Source organism: Piliocolobus tephrosceles, chromosome 6, assembly GCF_002776525.5.
Source record: "Piliocolobus tephrosceles isolate RC106 chromosome 6, ASM277652v3, whole genome shotgun sequence".
Lineage (NCBI taxonomy): Eukaryota > Metazoa > Chordata > Mammalia > Primates > Cercopithecidae > Piliocolobus > Piliocolobus tephrosceles.
The window spans coordinates 99019935-99042535 of record NC_045439.1 but is presented as its reverse complement, the minus strand read 5'-3'; the positions used below and the strand labels follow the sequence as shown (position 1 = coordinate 99042535).

The 22601-nt window shown below is 50.5% G+C and overlaps 1 protein-coding gene across 2 annotated transcripts; it reads right to left on the bottom strand.

The window, feature by feature from the left end:
• Positions 1-701: 701 nt before the first annotated feature.
• Positions 702-17976, bottom strand: ISG20 (interferon stimulated exonuclease gene 20). Of its 2 annotated transcripts, none has more exons than XM_023187234.1 (4): positions 17650-17976; positions 17168-17419; positions 4690-4830; positions 702-1755 (listed from the first exon to the last, which is right to left on the bottom strand). In XM_023187234.1, exons 2-4 carry the CDS (start codon positions 17393-17395, stop codon positions 1639-1641), a joined length of 486 nt encoding a protein of 161 aa, XP_023043002.1. In that variant the 5' UTR covers positions 17396-17419; positions 17650-17976; the 3' UTR covers positions 702-1638. The 2 variants fall into 2 exon arrangements, with proteins under 2 accessions (XP_023043002.1, XP_023043001.1); XM_023187233.1 differs by having other exon boundaries at positions 1520-1755; positions 4690-4890.
• Between the last annotated feature and the right edge of the window lie 4625 nt (positions 17977-22601).

Below are 22601 nucleotides of genomic sequence, written 5' to 3'. Positions count from 1 at the left end.
TGCCCTAGGACCAGAATCACCTGTGGAGGTTAAAAAAAGGAACAGCGGCCGGGTGCGGTGGCTCAAGCCTGTAATCCCAGCACTTTGGGAGGCCAAGACGGGCGGATCACAAGGTCAGGAGATCGAGACCATCCTGGCTATCATGGTGAAACCCCGTCTCTACTAAAAAATACAAAAAAACTAGCCGGGCGAGGTGGCGGGCGCCTATAGTCCCAGCTACTCGGGAGGCTGAGGCAGGAGAATGGCGTAAACCCAGGAGGCGGAGCTTGCAGTGAGCTGAGATCCGGCCACTGCACTCCAGCCTGGGCGACAGAGCGAGACTCTGTCTCAAAACAGAAAAAAATGAGGAGGATAAAAAGGAACAGCTTGGCCAGGTGTGGTGGCTCATGCCTGTAATCCCAGCACTTTGGGAGGCTGAGGTGGGTGGATCACTTGAGGTCAGGAGTTTGAGACCAGACTGGCCAACATGGAGAAACCCCATCTTTACTGAAAATATAAAAATTAGCCGGGCGTGATGGTGCATGCCTGTAATCCCAGCTACTTGGGAGGCTGAGGCAGGAGAATCACTTGGACCCAGGAGGTGGAGTTTGCAGTGAGCCAAGATCCAGTCACTGCATTCCAGCCTGGGTGACAGAGTGAGACTCCATCTCAAAAACAAAAACCAAACCAAACCAAACCAAAACAAAAAAAGTTGCTTGGACACCATTCCAGTGATTTTTATTTAGTGTAAGCACTAAATTACTAATTATTATTAAAATCACAAGAATTCTGCAGTTGATTTCTGGTCCAGACCCTCCTCCCCGTAGAGTATGCCCTCCCCTCAGAGAGCCGAGCCCCGAAACAGAGTGCTGTGACTCTTCCTGGGGTACCCTAGATCTGTAGGCAGTCCAGGGAAGAACAATTACTTATCGACACCTGGTGGATGCTTAAGCTAGGACAGGCATGGTGCTGGGGGCTTTGCATGCAACGTCTCACAAATACCCTACGAGTTGTTAGAATTCTCATTTCACAGATAGAGAAACTGAGAAGTTCAGTGACTCACCTTAGGTCAAACAGCTACTAAATGACAAAGACAGGATTCCAACCTACTTCTCTCTGACTCCACAGTTCGTTACCTTTCCTTCCTCGTTTTACAAATAAGAGGAGGGGTGACTTGCTCAAGGTTGCCGGGGTGGCACCCTTGACATTTCCTATACCTTCACTTCAAAGTCCACAAATGCTGTGGCACCAAAATCAAGAGGAGCTGAATGCCACCCCAGGAAATAACACCACCTTTCTGGGCATAAATGCACCAGGAATAGGGCTAGAATGCAACAGCAAAGGGTGGGATTCGTAATTAAGCCACTTGCTGCTTAGATTCCCAAGCTGCATTTTGGACCCACAGGATTCAAGATATTAAGGAAATTGACATTTGCCCACCTCCCCCAGCATAAGACTTCATTCCCTCCTAACATCACACAGAAATGGATCCTGTCTACTGTTAACCCAGCTCGGAGAGGAGAATAAGAGGACCCAGTGATGGTGTAGAGAAAATATAGAGCCACTTTACTATTAAAAATGTATTTTCCAAAAGCAAGGTAGTTGCTGTCCCAAAAAGCCGAAAGCCTCTAGTCCCTGGGGAATGGGCTGGACGGGGCTTCAGTCTGACACAGCCAGGCGGGGCAGCCCTCGGCGGGCTCGGATTCTCTGGGAGATTTGGTAGAGCTCCATCGTTGCCCTCGCATCTTCCACCGAGCTGTGTCCAAGCAGGCTGTTCTGCAGACACAAGTATAGAGTGGGGACTTGGAATGAAGCCGAATTCAGAGGCCCCATGACGGGGTCTTCCCTGGTCACATCCCGATTTCCAGAGTCCCCAGGTGGGTCAGTGGGTGAGAGTCTCTTGAGATCTCTGACACTCTGGACTTAGGAGATTCAGCAGGTGGCTGGAGCTGGCCTGCCTTCAGCCCTGGGGCCAGTGGCACAAAATCCAGCCTCCTGGGAACCAGGCTGTGCCTTGAAGTCGCCTGCAGTCCCACAAGGAGAGGCTGCAGACTTGCTGTCAGACACATGCAGTGGCTCCAGCAGCTCTAACAAGGAGCTTCAGGACACCGAGGAGGGAGTGAGGAACTGCAGCTAGGGACACGGGGAAGGGCTGCTCAGAGAGAACACAAGGACATCAGTAAATGGAAAGGAAAGGCTGCAAGCATTTAGGAGGCAGGCAGAGCATGTGCAGCTAAAATAAGAGACCTGAGAGGGTGGGGGCAGGGGGTGTGTGAAAGATGGTGTGGGGACAGATGGTGGGCCTGGATTTGTCACTGAAGGCCTTGAATGCCGAAGTCGGGAGCCTAGACTTTATGGGGTAGTGCTATGGGAGTCAGGGGGCCCTCAGTCCATTCAAGGGAGAAGCGATGACCATTTCCCACGTCTTCCGTGCACTAGGCTGAAGTTAAACCTCTGAGCTGGATACGATTATTCCCCCATTTTACTGATGATAAAACTGAGGCTCACACACAAGCCAGCCAGTTGTGGAGCTGAGATGTGGATCCTGAAGAGGCAAGTACGCCGGGCAAATCCTCACTGCAGTCACCTTTCATCTCCCTTTGCATCCCCCGCTCAGCCCTGGTGTCCTGGCTAGTACCCAGCATGAGAGCCAGCGGGCTGTTGGATCTGGCTGCATTTTCTTGGTGTCCCTCTGTCGAGAGAGGCCTTCAGGTTCTCACAGGGGCTTCTTTTCCAGGCACTCCAGACAGGGTGTTGGGAATACCTGGTTAGGTGGCCCAGCTCAAAAAGGCTTTTTCTCGTTGCCGTTATTATGCTGTATTGTTTTATTTTTTAATGTTTATTTTTTGGCTTGGACACTCTATCATTAATCAACAAGCAGGTAGCATGGTGGTGTCGTCCGCGCTGTGCCTCTGAATACCTGCCCGTCACCACCCTTGCTTGACAGATGAGGAAACTGAGGCACAGGGAAGTTATGTGCTCTACCACTCTGTTCTATGGAGAAGGAAGCCAAGAACAGAAGAAGAATGCAGCACCAGCATCCTTTATTACCAAGTGGGGAGGTAAAGAGCCCTGGACTTGGAATCAGACAAACCCAGTCTCCAATTCCCAGCTCCCCTGCTTATGAGCTCTGTGACCATGGGCAAGCCACTTTTCCTCTCTGGGCCTCTGTTTCCTCTTCTGTGAAACGGGCCTGATTATACCTGCCTTAGAGGATGGAATGAGAGATGCCAAGTGCCCAGCATCCTCCACAGGGCTTGGTAAATGGCAGGGTCCTTCCCTTCCTATGCAGCCTAGTCTACCATGCACGCAGCTTGGCGGGGAGCCACAGGCCTGCCATTTCACTCCCTCGAGGGGCAGTAACACCACTGCCCAACTGTGACAGCTCTACCATGTTAGCTCCTTGTGTCCTGTGGGTCAGTTCTAGTCACAGTGATCAGTAGCACCACTGTCCATGTGAGGGGGGCTGGAGGGCTGGCTTCTAGGGGCATCAGTGCAGGCAGGAACTGCCTGGTGGGGTACTGAGCTTCTGGAACAACCAGGCTTAATAAGCCCAGGGACAGAGCCTAGGAGAAGGCCCTGGGTCAGGCTCAAGGCCCCAGACTGAGAACCACAGAGTGACAAGGGCTCCAGGAAAACCCCAGCCTGGCCCTTATGTGCCTCATGTGCCTGAAGGCTAACAGGCCCAGACTCGGGCCTGTTCCCTGCTCCGGACATGGTTCCTGAAGTTCTTACCAGCAGGCGAGGGGCGGGCTCCATGCTCTCCAGCCCCTCACCCAGCCTGAGGCTTTGGCTCACCCAGCCCCGCTCCGTATGCCTTCTGCCCTCCTTGACTAAGACCCTCCAGGCTCCGTTCAGATCTGCTCTCCTGCCCTGCCAGCCCCATCCTTCATCCTGCTCCCAGGCCACTGCCTTTCCCTCCATCAGATACTCCCTACCATGTGTGCTGATGACCTGGTTAAGGGCCACCTCCCAACCAACCAAGAGCTCAAGAACAGAGACAGGTCTTGTTCACCATGTGTCTCTAGGATCTGGCCTAAAGCATGGAGCAGGTGTTTAACAAAGAGCCGTTGACCTGAAGGGTCCCTGTGTGCAGCCCTGGCTCTTAGTGTCTGGCCCCTCTCCCTCTGCCCTTCCCACAGGGTAAACTCTCAACCCCCCACATCGGCATGCCTTTTCCTGCCTGCTTTGCCCACCAGCCAGGAGTGCTGTGGAATCAGTGCCCAGGAGCAGCAGCAGCTGGAGGTTGATGGGAACTGGTGTACAAATATACCAGTTCCCTGGCTCCTGCTGTGAGACACATCTGAGGTGAGGTGTGTGTTTTACACCATTGCCCAGAGTTCTATGGTGGGAGCAAGCTTCACTTCCCACAGGGTGACTGGCTTGATTTCAACAACGAAAGCAAACCTTTGTTGGGTGTTTCCCCTTCCCTGCCCTCATCCTCACTCTACCAGCCCAGGGACCAGGCACAGCAGGACCTACCATCAATGCCTTGGGCAGGCTGCCCTGAGGTGTGCGAGGGCATGAGGGAGGAGGGAGAAGGGGAGGGGACAGGGAGGGAGAACGGGAAGAAGGGGAGGAGCACGAGGAGGTGGGGGAGGGGGAGGAGGGCAAAGGGGGAGGGGGAGGAGGGGGAGGAAATGGAGACAGGTGAGGAGGAGGGGAAGGAGATGAGAGGGAGGAGGGGGAGAAGGACAAGGAGGTTCTCACCTGGATGCTCTTGTGCAGGAGGCGCTCACTCAGCACCCGCAGGGAGACACGTCTGCAGTGGTCCAGCTTGGCCTCACGCCACAGCAGCATGTCGGTGGACGTGTCATAGATTGTGTAGCGGCTCATGTCCTCTTTCAGTGCCTGGAAGTCGTGCTTCAGGTCATGACCCACCACCAGCTTGCCTTTCAGGAGCTGCAGGATCTGGCCAGGAAGACAGGTGCCCACCCCTACATGACCCGGCATCCCCTGGGTGGGTCTGGGGCTGGCAAGGGAGCAACCCCTCCTTGAATGGCTGTGTGACCTTGGGCAAATGATCATCCCTCCCTGGGCTTCAAATATATCATCTTTGAAAAGAAGAGATTGGACTAGGTCCCTCCTCACACTTTATAGTTTCAGTCTGTGCCAAAAGCCTACCTGGGCTCCTTCAGGAGCTGCACTGTGTAGGAGCAATGATTAGTACATCTTGAGTATTTCCCAGGTGCCAAACATGCCTCGAAATCCATCATGCATATTATGTTGTTTAATCTTCCCAACAATTCTATTGTGGCAGGCAGAATAATGACCTCCCAAAGATGTCCACACCCTAGTCCCCAGGATCTGTGAATACATTACCCGGCAAAGAGGAATTAAAATTCCGGGCAGAATTTAGATTGCTAATCAGTGAACCTTCAAATGGGGAGATTGCCTGGCCTACCCATGTGGGCCCAACATAATCACAAGGCTCCTTACATGTGGAGGTCAGAGTGAATCCACGTGAGGAAAACAGGCTGTTGCTGGCTTTGAAGATGGAGGGAGGGGCCGTGAGTCAAGGTATTCAGGCAGCCTCTAGAAGCCAGAAAGGGCAAGGAAATGGATTCTTCCCCAGAGCATCCAGAAGGAACCGAGCCCCACTGACACTGTGATTTTAGCCCAGTGAGACCCACGCTGAACCTGGAAACTACAGAACTGTAAGAGAATACATCTGTGTTGCTGTGAACCACTAAGTTGACGGCTTCCTTACGGCAGCCACAGAAAACTAACAGTGAGGAGGGAGCACTGCATTTAACTGAGTTTTACAAAGGAAATATCTGAAACGTAGACAAGTAACATGCCCAGGCTTACTCTGATGATTTTAAAACAAATTTGCAAATTCCTTGATACTCTTCTTAAAAAAAGATGGAAAAAAACTCCCCTCCCTTTGCATATGGGCTGGGCTGTATGATTTCTGACTTCTGTCCGGGACAGGAATTCTATAAGAAGTCCGGCCACCAGCCAGGCACGGTGGCTCATGTCTGTAATCCCAGCACTTCGGGAGGCTGAGGCAGGTGGATCACCTGAGGCCAGGAGTTTGAGACCAGCCTGGCCAACACGGTGAGACCCTGTCTCTATTAAAAATGCAAAAATTACCCGGACACGGTGGCTAGTCCCAGTTACTTGAGAGGCTGAGGCAGGAGAATTGCTTGAACCTGGGAGGAAGATTGCAGTGAGCTGAGATTGTGTCGCTGCACTCCAGCTTTGGCGACAGCGAGACTCCATCTCAAAACAAACAAACAAAAATCTGGCCACCCCAAAGCCACCATGCTGGAGAGACCATGCGGAGAGCCACCGAGATAGTGATGTGGCCAAGGCAGGCCAGCACCAGTCACCAGGCAGGTGGGTGAGCAAACCTTCCAATGGTTCCAGCCTTCAAGGTGCCTTAACTGACGGCCTGTCCTGCTGCAGAGCACCTGCCCAAATTGCAGGTGGCTGAGCGAAATAAGTATTGACATTGTTAGAACCAGTAAGTTTTGGTGTGACTTGCCAAGCACCATTTGATAACTGGGACAGTCACACGGCTAGTTAGTGGCAGAGCCAGGCCTTGAAGCCAGTGGGCTGAATCCAGAGCCTGCCTGCCACTGCCACACTGAGCCAGAAGAGTGAACGACCACTCCAGGCCTCCAGCAGCCCAGAGGCCCAGCTGCGAGTGTCCCAGCCCTGCGTTCCTTGCCTCGCCTCCCACGTGGACAGCCTGCTCTGCTCTGACCACACAGGCCAGTCAGCTTGCTTTCACTCGACTGCCACTGGAAAGGATGGGAAGGGGACCTGAAAATAGAACAGATGCGAGCTGTATTAGGGAAAGGGGCAGCTCGTGGCTAGTTCAGGCCCACTTTGGACAGCTCTAGGACAGCCTTTGTCTCCTTCTCTGCGTGCAGCCCACGACCTTAGCCTGTGCCCCAGGAAAGAGCCTTCTGGTGGCTAACACCTTCCCCACAGCCTGCTTCTCCTTCTAGATGGCCCGCGGCCTCCCGGAACATCATGTGGTCCCTTTCACACGTTCTCCCCTGGCAACCACAGGAGACTGAGGCTCAGAGAGATGTGAGTTGCCCAGGGTCACGATGCGGGAAGCAGAATCTGTCCATCCACTGTCAACAGGCAGGGTCACCAGCCTGCCCAGCCGTCCACATGGTCTGTTTGGAGGCCTTCTCTGGACAGAGTGCACGCTCAACTTAGAGGACTGGGAAGAATGTGCTAGAGAATGAAGGGGCGCTGCTCCTGAACCACACCAGCGCTTCTCAAGCTTGAGTGTGCTAGAGGTCACCTGGGAAATGGCGATAAAACTGAGGCTTTAAAATAGGACAACAGGCACACGACCTCAGAGCAGCAGCTCAAGGGAAACTGTGCAGAGGAAACTGCCTAGCACACAGCGGCGGGCAGAAACGGCACGGGGTGTGGAGAGATGTGGGTGTGTGGGCGGCCATGGGTCACGTGTCTTTTCTTGCTAACATCCTTTGTGCTCCTGAACAATGTGGCCTGTTTTCCCCTTCTGGGGCTTGGCTCAGGCCCAGTTCACACAAAGCCCTGAAGGAACTCATCCACCATCCCAGAGGCAGCCACAGCTGGGCCCAGACATAGAAGAAACGAGTCATCGTGATGTGGATTCCCAGGAAACTCGTCACTTCCCGAGCCTGAGAGTCTGGAGAGGGGAAGTGGGGGTCTACAAGAGGCACTATGGGCGTCACCACAAGACAAACAGAATAAGAGGGAGAGGACAAGCCAAGGAAGGAAGAGGAAGAAGGGAAAGAACAGAATCATCTATTTAGCAGAGAGACACCACTCTTTGGGACAAAGACTCTGGGAAGGAAGAGACGCTGGAACTTGCTGTGTGACCTCAGGGATATCAAAGACCCTCTCTGGACTTCAGTTTTCCCATTTGTAAGGTGAGGATCCAGACTGGTGAGGCTTGAGTGGCCCTTTAGCAGCCAAGGCTAAACAGACTGAGGCAGGTCTGAAAAGGGAAGGAGCTGGGCATCTGCTGGAGTCCAGGGGTCGGGGAAAGGCAGTGGCAGGCTGGCCTCGGGGCTGTGTGACCTGCTGGCCGCCCCAGGATCTGCCCTGAGTCAGTGTCATGAGGCAAGTGTGTCAGACTTTGCCACTTTCAAACACAGGGGGAGGAGTCTCTCAAGTTCCTGGAAAGAACTGGGGTGGGGCTGGGGGATGGGACATTTACTGATCTCTTAGCAGCCTGGCACTGTGCCAGGCACTTTCCTAACCTCGTCATGAAACTCCTCAATGAGATTATTCTTAATTCCATTTTACAGAGGAGGGAGCCCAGAATCAGAGAGATTAAGGGGCTTGCCCAAGTCACACAGCTAGTCAGCTGAAAGCCGCAGTGCTGTGTCTGGATCCACCTGACCCCATCATTGTTACTGTAGTTGTTATTATTAGCACAAGGACCAAGGGACAGGGCACTACCAGGCACACAATGATAACCCTACATCCCGTCTGACCCACCAGCAAAGCGGGGCGCAGGGCAGTGTGCACCCAGGTCACACGCAGGGGAGTGCCAGGCCAGGTGCTGCCTGCACACACCTTCCACTGTGTTTCCACTCTACTCCAAGTATTTCCCAGATGTGCCTGATGCAAAAATCCTGGAGGGCCAGGCCCTACACAGACTTATTAAATTGAAATCTCCAGGGAGGGGTGTCAGCAACTGTTTCAGGGGATTCTTCCCATCTAACAAGTCTGCACTGAATCCCACTGAGCAGTCCAGAGCCTGCTGCCTCTACCATGCATTCATTCATCCATCGTACATTAGTTCATATACCCATTCATTCATTCTTGACTGCCAGGAGAGGAGGCTATGAGTAAGGGGCTCTGAAGAATGTTGTTCTTGCAGAGGACCAGGTCCCTTACTATCACTTTCTGGAGTGGCTCCAGCCCCACTCTTTGCTCTTGTCCCCTGCCAAGCTCCCTTGGTGTCCCTGCCCCCGGCTAGTGCCTGGTTCCCACAAGGCTGCTTACCCTGGGGCAAATCTGGATATTGAAGCCTTCCTCCTTCATCTGGCTGAGCCCCAGAAAGACCTGCCAGGTGGCAGGGCCCCAACAGGACACACCCACCTGTGCAAGGACTACTGGGCTGGCTACAGCTGAAATCTCTCCCTGTTCACAAGCTACCATGACTTCCCTTCTGTCTGCATCTGTGTCCACAACCATGGTGCTTCCCAGGCTAGATGCCCCTCCTTATGCTGGGTTGACATTAAAAGAGCATTCACTCACAAAAGTGATTTACAAGTTACTAAAAATTACTGTTAGACTTTTTAAAAAGGAAAAAGAAAAACATTAACTCACCAGGTGGGACCCCTGAATGTGAGCAGTGATTTGTATCATAGCTTCCTGCTATGTCCTTAGGCAAATCACTGCCCCTCTCTGGATGCCAGCCTCCAGTGCATAGATTCCCTCCTGTGCTGACAGTTTGATTTGTGGGGCTCTCTATAGACCGGGGTTTCTTAGCCTCAGCACTGTTGCCAAGTGGGGCCAGATATTTCTTTGTTATGTGTGCGTGGCAGGGGAGGGAGCTGCCCTGGGCATTGTGAGATGTTTGGGAGCTCTCTGGTCTCTACCCACTAGATGCCGGCCACTGTGACAACCAGAAATGTCTCCCAACATTGCTAAATATCCCCTCTATATAATGGTCAGACACAAAGATGTCAGATCATAAGGACTTACATTATAACATAATGTCACCACATTACAATAAATAAAAAGGGATGGAGTGGGGGGCCTCCACTCACATCAGTGGCCTAAAGTGCTAACACTCCTGGGTGGACTTGGGACTCCCTGGAGCCTCCTGACCACTATGGGCTACCTTATTGCTGGCTGCTGGCTGGGCACACTCACTGCTCCTTACTGGGAGGAGACAGAGAGGTGAGGGGCCTTTGAAAAATGCCTGCATAGCCAGGCACAGTGGCTCATGCCTGTAATCCCAACACTATGGGAGGCCAAGGCGGAAGAATTGCTTGAGGCCAGTAGTTCAAGACCAGCATGGCCAACATGACGAAACCCTGTCTCTACTAAAAATACAAAAATTAGCTGGGCGTGGTGGCGCATGCCTGTGATCCCAGCTACTCAGGAGGCCGAAACACAAGAATCACTTGAGCCAAGATTGCGACACTGCACTCCAGCCTGGACAACACAGCAAGACTCTGTCTCAAGAAAAAAAAAAGAAAAAAATGCCTGCATGAAACTAAGGGCTGGCCAACCCTAGACTCACCTGAGAGATGTCACCTTGTCTTGTGGGGTCTCCTCAAAGGGCTGTTAGGCTTCTGCCCTTTGGGGGCTCTCAGCACATTTGGGGTCCTGTGAGTCTGATCTGTCTTTGGGATTAAAACATTACGGATGATAAATGGGATCAAACTGCCTCCGGAGCCTCCAACACATTGACACTCAGTGTCCTCATCCACAGAGACAAATAATGACCATCACTGGGCCACATTTCCACTCATGTGCTATGCAGGACATTGCCTCTTACATACACTGGACACTTAGCATTTATAGAGTGCATTCACACACACTGAGCATGGGATCTGAACACCACAGCTCCAGCTCCGGAGCCAGAATCTGAGTCTCTGCTCTACCCCTTCCTTGGACAGCTTACTCAGTCTCATACTTCAGTTTCCTCATCTGTAAAATGGGAATGATAGTACTAGTTCAGGGTGGTGGTGGGGAGTATGAAACGTGCTCAGAACAGTGCCTGGGCCATGGGGCTGGATACACCTGTACTATTTAATCATCTCTGTGTTACAGAGGATCCTACTTAGGGGAGCACAAAGAGGTTGAGCAATAAGCTAGAGGACACAGCAATCCAGAGGCAAAGCTGGGATTGGATCCCCATGCAGCCCACTCTAAAGACAGTGTGCTTACTCCCTGTCCGTCAGGGTGGTGCACCACCGCATCTCGACAGCAAAGGCCAACACAAGGGCAGAAACAATTTTACTCCATGCAGCTGCCAGAACTCTTTTGTATTTATGAAAATCAGTTCAACTTCAATCCCACAAACATTCTCAAGTCACCTGTGTGCAAAACACAGGTTCCAGTCTGGGGGCAGATGAAGTGTATAGTAAGAGCTGTGGAAATAGGCAGATGGTGTGGGTGAACGGACAAGCTATGAAGTGCATCAGCAACAGCAAGGAGGGCCAGAGACCAGGGATCAGTGGGGCAGGGATGGTGGGCAGGAGTGGGTAAGTGCATCATAAAGGTCTCTTCTGGCCTGGGGCTGCCAGAATGATGGTATTTCTAGGGATGGGAATAGGAGAGACTAGGAGTTGGCTGAAATGCTTGGTAGGCAATGGCCGAGCTATGAGAGAAAGCAAGAAAGGCAGGTAGACAGGGGTTTGGAGAGCCTGACTGCTGGGTGCTGAGCTGGGGGAACCTTAGGCAATAGGGAGCCATGGGAGATATTTGAATGGGGGAGGCAGCAATGATCTGAGCCAGGTTTTGGGAAGTTCTTGCAAACATCAGCTGTGAACCAGGCACTGCGCTTAGGGCCACAGTCCATGTCACTGCATCTGACCCGCATGAGACCAGGGAGGAGGCACTACGAGTCCTCTTCTGTGATTAGGGAATGGAGTCTCAGAAAGTTCAATAACTTGCTGACAATTGCACAAACCAATAGGTGATGGAGCAGGAACTGAGAAGCCCAGATGTGGTTCCAAAGACCTGCCTGGTCTTTGAACCCCTGCCTCGTTGTTCAGTGGCTATCAAGTGCCCAGTCTGAGCAGGGTTCCGTGTCATATGCTTAAAGTGTTGAACTTCGCATAGTCTCTAACTGTGAAACAAAAGCATTTCTGCACCAAATCTGGATGAAGACTGAGGCATCCAGGCCCCTAGGCCAATGCTCAAGGGCACCCAGGGAATTGTGGTTTTACAGGTCTGGATGTACACGGACTGGGAGAGGCACTGCTCTACTGCCTCCTTTCCCCCTGCTCTGGGCTTCTCTGCCCCCTTCTATCTCTCTGATGGGGAGGGAAACTGGGGACGAGGAGGAAGGAGAGGGACATACTGCCCACCCTGACAGTTCAGTGGGAATCTGAGGGTGGGGAGCTCCTCGTGGTGTCCCTGGGCCTCCCATCAGCACCTGAACAGACTCCCACCTCTTCTTCACGTTGCCCTCCTCTTTTTGGTGACACACCAAATGTTTTCTTCCTTTCCTAACGTTTTCTTCACTCCAATTCTCTGTCTGCCAAAGATGATGCAGGCCCTTGTAACCGCTCCCTTTTTTTTTTTTGGAGACCAAGTCTCACTTTGTCTCCTAGGCTGGAGTGCAGTGGCACAATCCCAGCTCACTGCAACCTCCGCCTCCTGGGTTCAAGCAATTCTCCTGCCTCAGCCTCCCGAGTAGCTAGGATTACAGGCACGTGCCACCATGTCCAGCTAATTTTGTATATTTAGTAGAGACGGGGTTTCACCATGTTAGCCAGGCTGATCTCGAACTCCCGACCTCTGGCGATCTGCCCACCTTGGCCTCCCAAAGTGCTGGGATTACAGGCATGAGCCACCACGCCTGGCCTCTGACTCTTATCATCTTTTTTCTCACTCCCATCTATCCTGCATGGTACTCCCATTCTAGTTTTCTTGAAACTGGTTTTTATCCTCCCATGCATTGCTCAAGAATCTTCAATGGCTCCCTGTGGCCCATTTAATTGCCTACATAGACTCTCTTCCACTTCTTTCAAATACCACCAGCTTCACAGAGTCTTTCCAGAACCATGATGATATACTATGACCATCCCCAGGGTTCCCACACTATACTGTTGATACAGGTTGAGCATCTCAAATACAAATGCTCGAGAATCCTAAACGTTTTGAGTGCCAACATGACACTCAAAGGAAGTGCTCATTGGAACATTTCAAGTTTCAGATTTTCAAATTTGGGATGCTCAACCAGTAAGTATAATGCAAATATTCCAAAATCCAAAAAAATCCAAAATCCAAAACCCTTCTGGTCCCTAGCACTTCAGATAAGGGCTACTCAATCTATACTTCTAGAACAGTGTTGTCCAATAGAAACATAATGCAAGTCACAGATGCATTTTTTTTTTTTTTTTTTTTTTTGAGACAGAGTCTTGCTCTGTCGCCCAGGCTGGAGTGGCAATGGCACAATCTTGGCTCACTGCAACTTCCACCTCCTGGGTTTAAGTGATTCTACTGCCTCAGCCTCCCGAGTAGCTTAGATTACAGGCACGCACCACCACGCCTGGCTAATTTTTGCATTTTCAGTAGAGATGGGGTTTCACCATGTTGGCCAGGCTGGTCTTGAACTCCTAACCCTAAGTGATCTGCCTCGGCCTCCCAAAGTGCGAGATTACAGGTGTGAGCCACCGTACCCAGCCCACAAATGTAATTTTAAATCACCCAACACCCATATTTCAAAAGGTAAAAAGTAAACAGGTGAAATTAATTTTAATGTTTTATTTAACCTAATATACGCAAAATACTATCATTTCAACAGGTAATCAACATAAAAGTTATTGAGACATTTTATGGCTCTTTTAAATTTTTAATTATTATTATTTTTTAATAGAGACAGGGTCTCTGTCACCCAGGCTGCAGTGCAGTGGCATGATCATAGCTCAGTACAGCCTCAAACTCCTGGGCTCAAGCAATCCTTCACCTCAGCCTCCTCAAGTAGCTGTGACTACAAGTATGCACCACCATGCCTGGCTAATTTTTATTTTATTTTATTTTTATTTATTTATTTTTTTATGTAGAGGAGGTGCCACCATCTTGCCCAGGCTGGTCTCAAACTCCTGGGCTCAAGTCATCCTTCTGTACTGGCCTCCCAAAGTGTTGGAATTACAGCCATGAACCACTGCATCTGGCCTGTCTCTTTTTAAAAAACAAGCCTTTGGCCAGATGCAGTGGCTCATGACTATAATCCCAGCACTTTGGGAGGCTGAGGTGGGTGGATCAGTTGAGGTAAGAAGTTTGAGACCAGCCTGGCCAACATGATGAAACCCCATCTCTAATGAAAATACAAAAACAGACATGGTGCACAGCTACTTGAGAGGCTACTTGGGAGGTCAAGGTGGGAGAATCTCTTGAACCTGGGAGATGGAGGATGTAGTGAGCCGAGATCGCGCTACCATGCTCCAGCCTGCGCGATAGAGCAAGACTCCGTCTCAAAACAACAAAAACAACACCACAAATCCAGTGTGGACTTTACACTTACAGCACATCTCAGTTCAAACCAGCTACACTCCAGGCCTGAATTCAGCCTACTAGCAGCATATGGCTGCTGGGGACCCCACTGGACAGCATAGTTCTAGAGACTGTAAGCCTGAGTTTGGATTCCTGAGCAGTTGTCTCATATTCCAGCTATCTTAACAGTGCAAGTTATTCAGTTTATAGGTTGAAGTGTGTCCTGCTCTCTCAAATTCATATGTTAAAATCCTAACCCCCAATACCTCAGATTGTGATTTATTTGGAAATAAGGTTGTTGCAGATAGAATTAGTTCAGGTAGGATGACGTCACACTGGAGTAGGGTGGGCTCATAATCCAATACGATTGGTGTCCTTTGAAAAAGAGGAAGTTGGCTGGGCATGGTGATTCAAGCCTGTAATCCAGCACTTTGGGAGGCCAAGGCGGGCAGATCACCTGAGGTCGGTAGTTCAAGACCAGCCTGGGCAACATGGCAAAACCCTGTCTCTACTAAAAAATACAAAAATTAGCCAGGCGTGGTGGCAGATGCCTATACTACAACTCGGGAGGCTGAGGCAGGAAAATCGCTTGAACCCAAGAGGTGGAGATTGCAGTGAGCCGAGATCGTGCCACTGCAGTCTAGCCTGGGCAACAGAGTGACTGTCTCAAAAAAAAAGAGGAAGATAACCAGGTGCAGTGGCTCATGCCTGTCATCCCAGCACTTTGGGAGGCCAAGGCAGGTGGATTGCTTCAGAGCAGCCTGCCCAACATGGTGAAACCCTATCTCTACTAAAAATACAAAAATTAGCCGGGTGTGGGGGCTCGCGCCTGTAGTCCCGGCTACTCAGGAGGCTGAGGCAGGAGACTCACTTGAGCCTGGGAGGCAGAGGTTGCAGTGAGCCGATATCCTGCCACTGCACTCCAGCTTGGGCAACAGAGCGAGATTCCGTCTCAAAAATAAAAAATAAAAATAAAAAGAGGAAGTTTGGAGACACACAGAGAGAATGCCATGTGAACATAAAGGCAGAGATCTGGGTGAGGCATCTATAAGCCAAGGTACCCCAAAGCTTGCCCACAACCCCCAGAATCTGGGAGAGAGGCAGGGAACAGATTCCTACTCACAACCCTCAGAAGGAACTAACCTGGCCAACACTTGGATATCAGACTGCAGCCTCCAGAACCCAGAGACAGAACATTCCTGTTGTTTAAGCCACCCAGTGTGTGGTGCTTTGCTATGGCAGCCCTAATGAACTAATAATCAAGCGAGTCCCGGTTTCCTCATCTGCAATATGGGGATAATAAGGTAAACAATCATGGCCAGATGCGGTGGCTCATGCCTGGGACTTTGGGAGGCCGAGGTGGGCGGAGCACCTGAGGTCAGGAGTTTGAGCGAGACCAGCCTGCCAACATGGTGAAGCCCCATCTCTACCAAAAATACAAAAAAAAAAATTAGCCAGGCGTGGTGGCAGGTGCCTGTAGTCCCAGCTACTTGGGAGGCTGAGGCAGGAGAATCACTTGAATCTTGGAGGCAGAGGTTGCAGAGAGCCAAGATCGCGTCACTGCACTCCAGCCTGGGTGACAGAGTGAGACTCTGGTTAAAAAAATAATAATAAAACAGACAAACAATCATAATAGCTAACTTTTTTTTTTTTTTTTTCCTGGCTCTGTTGCCCAGGCTGGAGTGCAGTGGTGCCATCTTGGCTCACGGCAGCCTTGACCTTCTGAGCTCAAGCATTCCCAGCTGCTGGAGTAGCTGTGACCATGGGCATGTGCCACCATGCCCAGCTAATTTTTGTGTTTTTTGTTTTAGTTTTTTGTAGAGATGGGGTTTCTCCATGTTGCCCAGGCTGGTCTTGAACTCCTGAGCTCAAGTCACCCACCCGCCTCCGCCTCCCACCGTGCTGGGATTATAGACGTGAGCCACTGCACCCAGCCAATAGCTAACATGTTTTTGAATACTTATTTAGGCACTCTCTCTAGACCCTTTCTCAATCCTCACAATAACCCAACGAAGCTGCTACTACTATTATGCTTCTTTTCTTTCACTAGGTACAAAGAGGTTGAGTAACTTGCCCATGGTACCTTAGCTGTTAAGTAATGGGAGCTGAGATTGAAAGTAACCCTCTTAAGTCTGTGTTAACAGTTCCTGAGAACCCGCCTGGCAGGGCTGTTTGTGAGGAGTGAATGAGCTCAGGAATGGCCAGTGCTTAGGGGAGCGGCCAGTGCGTAGTGAGTGCTCAGTCAATAGTAGCTATTGTTGTCATTTCATCCCCAGCACCTGGAGCCTGGCACAGGCTGGGTGTGTGCTGCTGAGAGGAACCTGTGTTCTTCTTGGACTTCCTCAAACCCTACCATGGTGTCTAGAAACTGATGAGCTCGCCTGCCCTTCTGAGATTTCCCAGGAGTGGCTAACCCTGTTGACACATTTAAGTTTTGCTTTCCACTTAGTAGTTCGGAGAAACAGAAAGTGAGACCTGGAGATGATCTCACAATCAGCTAAGAGCAAGACTGTAGGAAATCCCTGGACCACAAACTCAGGATTCAAACTGAGCAGACTGCCTACTCTGGGTCAGAATGCCAGCCTGGGAGCAAGGTCCACCCTCAGCCCAAGAGGCTCAGCCAGTTCTCCAGGACTGGGAGGGCCAAAGCCTCTGGCCGGGGCCTCAGCCAAGAATCCTCTCATTTCCCCACAGATCTCACCAGTGGCAACCTGGGGTAGAGGGAAGAATGGAGAATGTAGACCCCAAGTCACTGTGTGGGGAAACGTCAGATGGGACTCAGTTTCCCCATTTTAAGACCGGCAAGTTGGACCAGATCCAGATAGATGCCCCAAAGGCAGCTCCCAGATGTGAGTCTATGGTTCTCTGAAGACAGGAAGCCTTCTCCAGGATGTGATGGAGACACCACCGGCTTTCTCCCAGCAGCAGTGTGGGAAATCTTACAAGTGGGGTCACAGGTCACAGCTAGGCACCAGGGGGAAGGGGCCAGGGAAGTGGGAGAGGGGTGGTTTCCACAGTCCCTGTTGTCCTGGCCTTCACTCACCTCTAGCCTGGCCACGGCAAATGGAGTGGCCCCCACCATGTGCTGAGGGGTGACCCCGCTGACCCGTGTTCTGTAATCGGTGATCTCTCCCTCAGGCCGGATGAACTTGTCGTATAGCACAGCACCATGGACGTTCACGAGGCTGCAACGAGCCAGGCCGCTCTCCCGGTGGGGCCCCATCCCCACCATCTCGCAGTCCATGGCCACCACCTCACGGCTCCCAGCCATGTTCCTTGGGGACCCTCAGAGATGCTGGAGAGAGGGGTATGGGGGGCGGTCTCACGCTTGGGCAAACCAAGCCTCCAGGTGTCCTCAGCCAACCCCAGCTGGCCTTACCCTCCACCCTGCCCTTTGTTTCCAACACCACCTGGCCACAGTGGAAGCTGGCCTCTTGCCTCCCCCCTCCCTCTGCCCAGCAGCCTGGGGACTGGGAAGTCCCCTCCCGTGGCCTCCCCAGCTGCTGCTCCAGCTCCCGCTCTCACCTGCCTGCCTCTGCGCCCTCAGCTCACGTCTGCCTCTCTGCTGCCACTGCTCAGCTACTGCAGCTGCTCTCAGCAGTGACTCATCTCTAACTCCAAGCCGGCATCCCGACCCTGTTTCAGTTTCTGGTTTGTTATCAAATGAAGTCAGGGGCGGAAGGCCGGGCACGTGGGCTGGGCTGCTCCATCTCCTGGGCTACCGGCAGGTGGGGAGCTCAGCTCCGGGCCGAGTCAGGGCTGACGGAGCTGGCAGACTCCATGTCAGGGTGCCCCTCCTTTGCCCCGGCCCTCCCCCTCCTCAGATGACGCATCTGACGTTCGTTCGTAGAGTGGATTGCAACATCTTTGTTTCCTTTCTCACCCTCCGCCCAGAGAATAAACATCCCCAGGACTGGAGCTCAGGGAATGTCCCACAACTAAGTTCTGGGGCCTGCTACCGGTCTGATACTCAGTGGTCTCTTATGGGGACAGGGAAGCTGGTTCTTGGGACATATAGGCTTTTATTGGAATGGGCAGGAGAAAGTTGTGGTGGGAGTGGCTAGCCCCCACTTCCAACCCAGGGAAGGCAAGGAGCAGCGAGGGAGCCCTTAACAGGCCTCCGTGGGTTCCGGATGCCTCAATGAGCTCTGCCTCCAGTGGGGCTGACACTGTGAGGGTGAAGGAGAAGCAGGCCCTGGGGGAGCCCCCACCAGCCAGGCCATACTTCCTTGGGTCCACACTCCCCCAGGCTAGGACTTTGAAATATCAGAACAGTGCCTGCCAGATAGGGAGAGCTCGGTATTTAGTGAGTGACAAATGAGTTACAACTGGGGCAGAAAGAAAATCAGCTTTCAATGAGGAAAGTGCTTGTCTTTTACTGTGGCGAGATCCAACAAGAAGCTGAGCGTTCCCCACGCTTGCCTCCTACCCCAGATCTGTGCAGAATCTACACTGATCCCTCCAACCTGACTGCCTCCCAGTGTCATGAAGATCTGTGGTTTGAAAAGTAACTTCCCTAGGTCTGTGGTATTTTCACCAAGTGGGATTTGGATACCCAACTTTAACAGACCTCAAAAATAAAACCAAAGACTGAAATATGTCTTCATCAGAAAGCATTGCTCCTGCTTATTGTTCACTGGATGCAAATTTGAGGTGTGAGAGGATTTTTGGTTCCCATCCTGAATAAGCAACTTTTGCTTTACTTCAGACTGTGTGGGGACTTTTTGCTTTTCAAATGCATAAAGGTTATCCTGATTTAGGAGGAAATAAAGTAACATTCCTGTTACTTTAGAGGAACATGCACTTAAAAAGTAACCCCCTAAAGATCCAATCGTAGGTTTGATTCTACAATCGCCACAGGACCCCCAAGTGCCCCGTGGTGATCCTCAGGAACATCTTGGCTGCAACCCCTCACACCTTCACCTCCGCTCACCTCCTCGGGTCTCAGACAGAGCACATCCCACTCCTCCAATACTTTCCCCATGGTTCTGTGCCTGCTCTGTCTGACCTGAGCTGCCTCTAATTCTTACCCTTTCCTGTGGAAGCCCTACCCTAGACCTCACCTGCCTGGCCCGTGTGGCTGCAGGAGTCGCTCCCGGGTCTCCCACCTTCATCTTCATGCCCTGCTCAAAATGGTCCTTTGAGTCCTACCATATTACATTTCCCAGAATCTAATCTCTTGTACTGTTCACGATTGAGGCACTGCTCAAGAAATTTAGTGATTTCCTGTTGTCCAAAAAAAAAAAAAATCAAACCTCAACTCCAGTTTCCAGAACCTCTTCCATCAGCCCACCAGCCTTTCCAACCTCATCTTGCATCACTATCCAATCTAAGGCCTTTCTTTTAGGTTTAAACCCACATTCAGGGCTTTGGTTTATGCACATGGTGACTTCTGTCGAACCATCAGTAGGCTGTTCTGAAACCCCCTGCATCTTCCAAGGACTAGTAACTTCCCTAGGCCAGAGGGACCAGTAAGATCGGGTCTCTGCTTCAGGTGGAGACAGGCAGTGCTACAAAGGTAAGCCCCTCTCCTGTGCCCTTACCACTCCCACCTCCCCTACTTCCTTCCAACCACACTGGCTCTTTCTGTCTTCCTCCAACATTCTGGTCATGCTCCTGTCTCAAGGCCCGGGCATTTGCTGTCCCCTTACTCTTGAAAGGTCTTCCAATGTGGCGTGAGGGGTCACACTGCTCCCATTCCATGACATCTTTCCATGAAGCTATCCCTGACCTCTCTATTTAAAACCGCACTTCCTGCCAGGGCGATGGGTAGTATCTATAATCCCAGTTACTCTAGGCTGAGGCGGATTTGCTTGAGGCCAGGAATACGAGACCAGCCTGAGCAACACAGGGAGATCTCATCTCTAAAATGAAAAAACAATCCATTGTGGTGACTCACACCTGTAGTCCTAGCTTCCCCAGAAACTAAGCTGGGAGGATCAATTACACCCAGGAGTCTGAGGTTATGACAGTGCCAATACACTCCAGCCTGGATGGTATAGTGCCTTGTCTTTAAAAACTAAGTTTACTTCCTATTCCCCTTCTCTGGCCTTTTCCTGTGGGAATTAGTACCCTCTGAAACACTGTATTTTACTTGTTCATTTACTATTCCCCCTGCCATCTGTTTAGTTCAATGCTGGGCCCCCAGCACCTAGAACCCTGCCTGGGTCCAGCTGAACTGTCTTTCAAGTGTATTGTATGCTCTGATGTTGGACGCCATGCACCGGTGGCTCAGCACCCAGAAAGAAGCCCGACCCCAGTCAGGATTTCCTGGTGCTGATGCTCTACCTTTAACTGGCATCACCCACCGGCAGGCTACGCCCACAGATCTTGTTGGATCAGGTGACAGCAGGTGAGTCACTCAGGGCAAACTTGTCAGCCTTTCAAGACACACATCCAGCTACAGCTGACCACCTGTGATGACCATAACAGGTGCAAGTCGGCCACTCTGTGGCCCTCTCTGGATCCGCAGCACTGGCCTGGCCTCAGGCTGAGACAACTCATACTGGAGGGCAAGAGGCATCTCTCCCCACAGGGGACATGCTCTCCCAGCCCAGCCATCCCCAGTCCTGCTGGGTATGTACCCCTAAAATGTGTATGTGTATTCCTAAATTGTGGTTGGCCCTTGAACAGCATGGGCTTGAACTGCACGGGTCCACACTGACAGGCAGATTTTTTTTCAATAAATATATTGGAAATTTGGGGAGAGATTTTTCAGCGATTTGAAAAAACTCAGATGAATTGCATAGCCTAGAAATATCGAAGAAATTAAGAAGCTAGTTATGTCATGAATGTATAAAATACATGTAAATACTAGTCTATTTTATCACTTACTACCATAAAATATGCACGTCTATTATTAAAAGGCAAAATTTAACAAAACTTACCTACTTACAGACCACACATGGCACCATTCTCAGTCAAGAGAAATGTAAACAAATGTAAAGATGCAGTCTTAAACTGTAACTACATAAAATTAACTACAGTACACTGTTAATGTAGCCACTTCCTGTTGTTACCGTAGTGAGCTTAAGTGTTGCAAATATCTGCCTAAGATGTATGTGGCACTAATCATCCCTATCATTCAGCAGTGATGATTCACTATCATTCAGCAGTTCATATCCAGTACATCTGGTATCCCAGTAAGACGGAAAAAGTGATTTCTTGCAGTTTTTGTGGTATTTTTCACCATGCTTAGTGCAATACTGTAAACCTTGAATCCCACCATGGGACCCATATGAAGTGCCACTACTGATGCTGGAAGTGCTCCCAAGAAGCAGGAAAAAAGTCATGACATTACAAGAAAAAGTTGAATTGCTTGATATGTACCATAGATTGAAGTCTACAGCTGTGGTTGCTGCCATTTCAGACAGATGGTTCATCTCATATGTAAATAAAGTAAAAAACGTACAGTATCAATAAATACAATAAATATATTTTATCATCATTTTTTCTCTCACTTACTTGATTGTAAGAATACAGTATATAATACATATAACATAAAATATGTGTTATTTGGCCGGGTGCGGTAGCTCACGTCTATAATCCCAGCACTTTGGGAGGACAAGGCAGGCGGATCACATGATCAGGAGATCAAGACAATCCTGGCTAACATGGTGAAACCCTGTTTCTACTAAAAATAAAAAATTAGCCGGGTGTGGTGGCGGGCGTCTGTAGTTCCAGTTACTCAGGAGGCTGAGGCAGGAGAATGGCGTGAACCCGGGAGAGGGAGCTTGCAGTGAGCCGAGATCGTGCCACTGCACTCCACCCTAGGCGACAAAGTGAGACTCCATCTCAAAAAAAAGAAAAAAAAAAAAAATATATATATATATATATATGTGTGTGTGTGTGTGTGTGTTATTTGGCTACCTGTTATCAGTAAGGCTTCTAGTCAAAAGTAGTCTATTAGTTGAATTTTTGGGGAATCAAGTTATATGCACATTTTTGACTGTATGGGGAGTCAACACCCAATCCCTATGTTGTTCAAGGGTCAACTGTATATACCAAAGGTTGAACCATAAGAAACAGTGGGGCCAGGCACGGTGGCTCACAGCTGTAATCCCAGCCCTTTGGGAGGCTGAGGTGGGCGGATCCCATGAGCTCAAGGGTTCAAGACCAGCCTGGGCAACAGAGAAGACCTCGTCTCTACTAAAAATACAAAAAATCAGCCAGGTGTGGTGACATGCACTTATAGTCCCAGGTATTATACTTGGGAGGCTTAGGCTGGAAGATCACTTGAGCCTGGGAGGTTGAGGTTGCAGTGACCTAAGATTATATACCACTGTACTCCAGCTTGGGTGATAAGTGAGACCCTGTCTCAAAAACAAAAAACAAAAAGCAAAAAACTGTAGAATATTAGCAATTTCATGTGGTTTAACATATGTAAAACTATGTTAATAGATACATATTATAAAACACATGTTAAGAAAATGAGTTAAAAATGAACCGTATACCAAAAAGCATGTAAGAAGATGCTC

What these genes read in the sequence shown, in the direction of transcription:
- ISG20 (XM_023187233.1), bottom strand. Translation starts at nt 17,395, where the DNA reads ATGGCTGGGAGCCGTGAGGTGGTGGCCATGGACTGCGAGATGGTGGGG. An exon ending in TTGCCGTGGCCAGGCTAGAG is followed by an intron (nt 4,891 to 17,167) that starts GTGAGTGAAGGC and finishes CTTCCTGGCCAG; the next exon opens with ATCCTGCAGCTCCTGAAAGG. An exon ending in TCCTGCACAAGAGCATCCAG is followed by an intron (nt 1,756 to 4,689) that starts GTGAGAACCTCC and finishes TTGTGTCTGCAG; the next exon opens with AACAGCCTGCTTGGACACAG.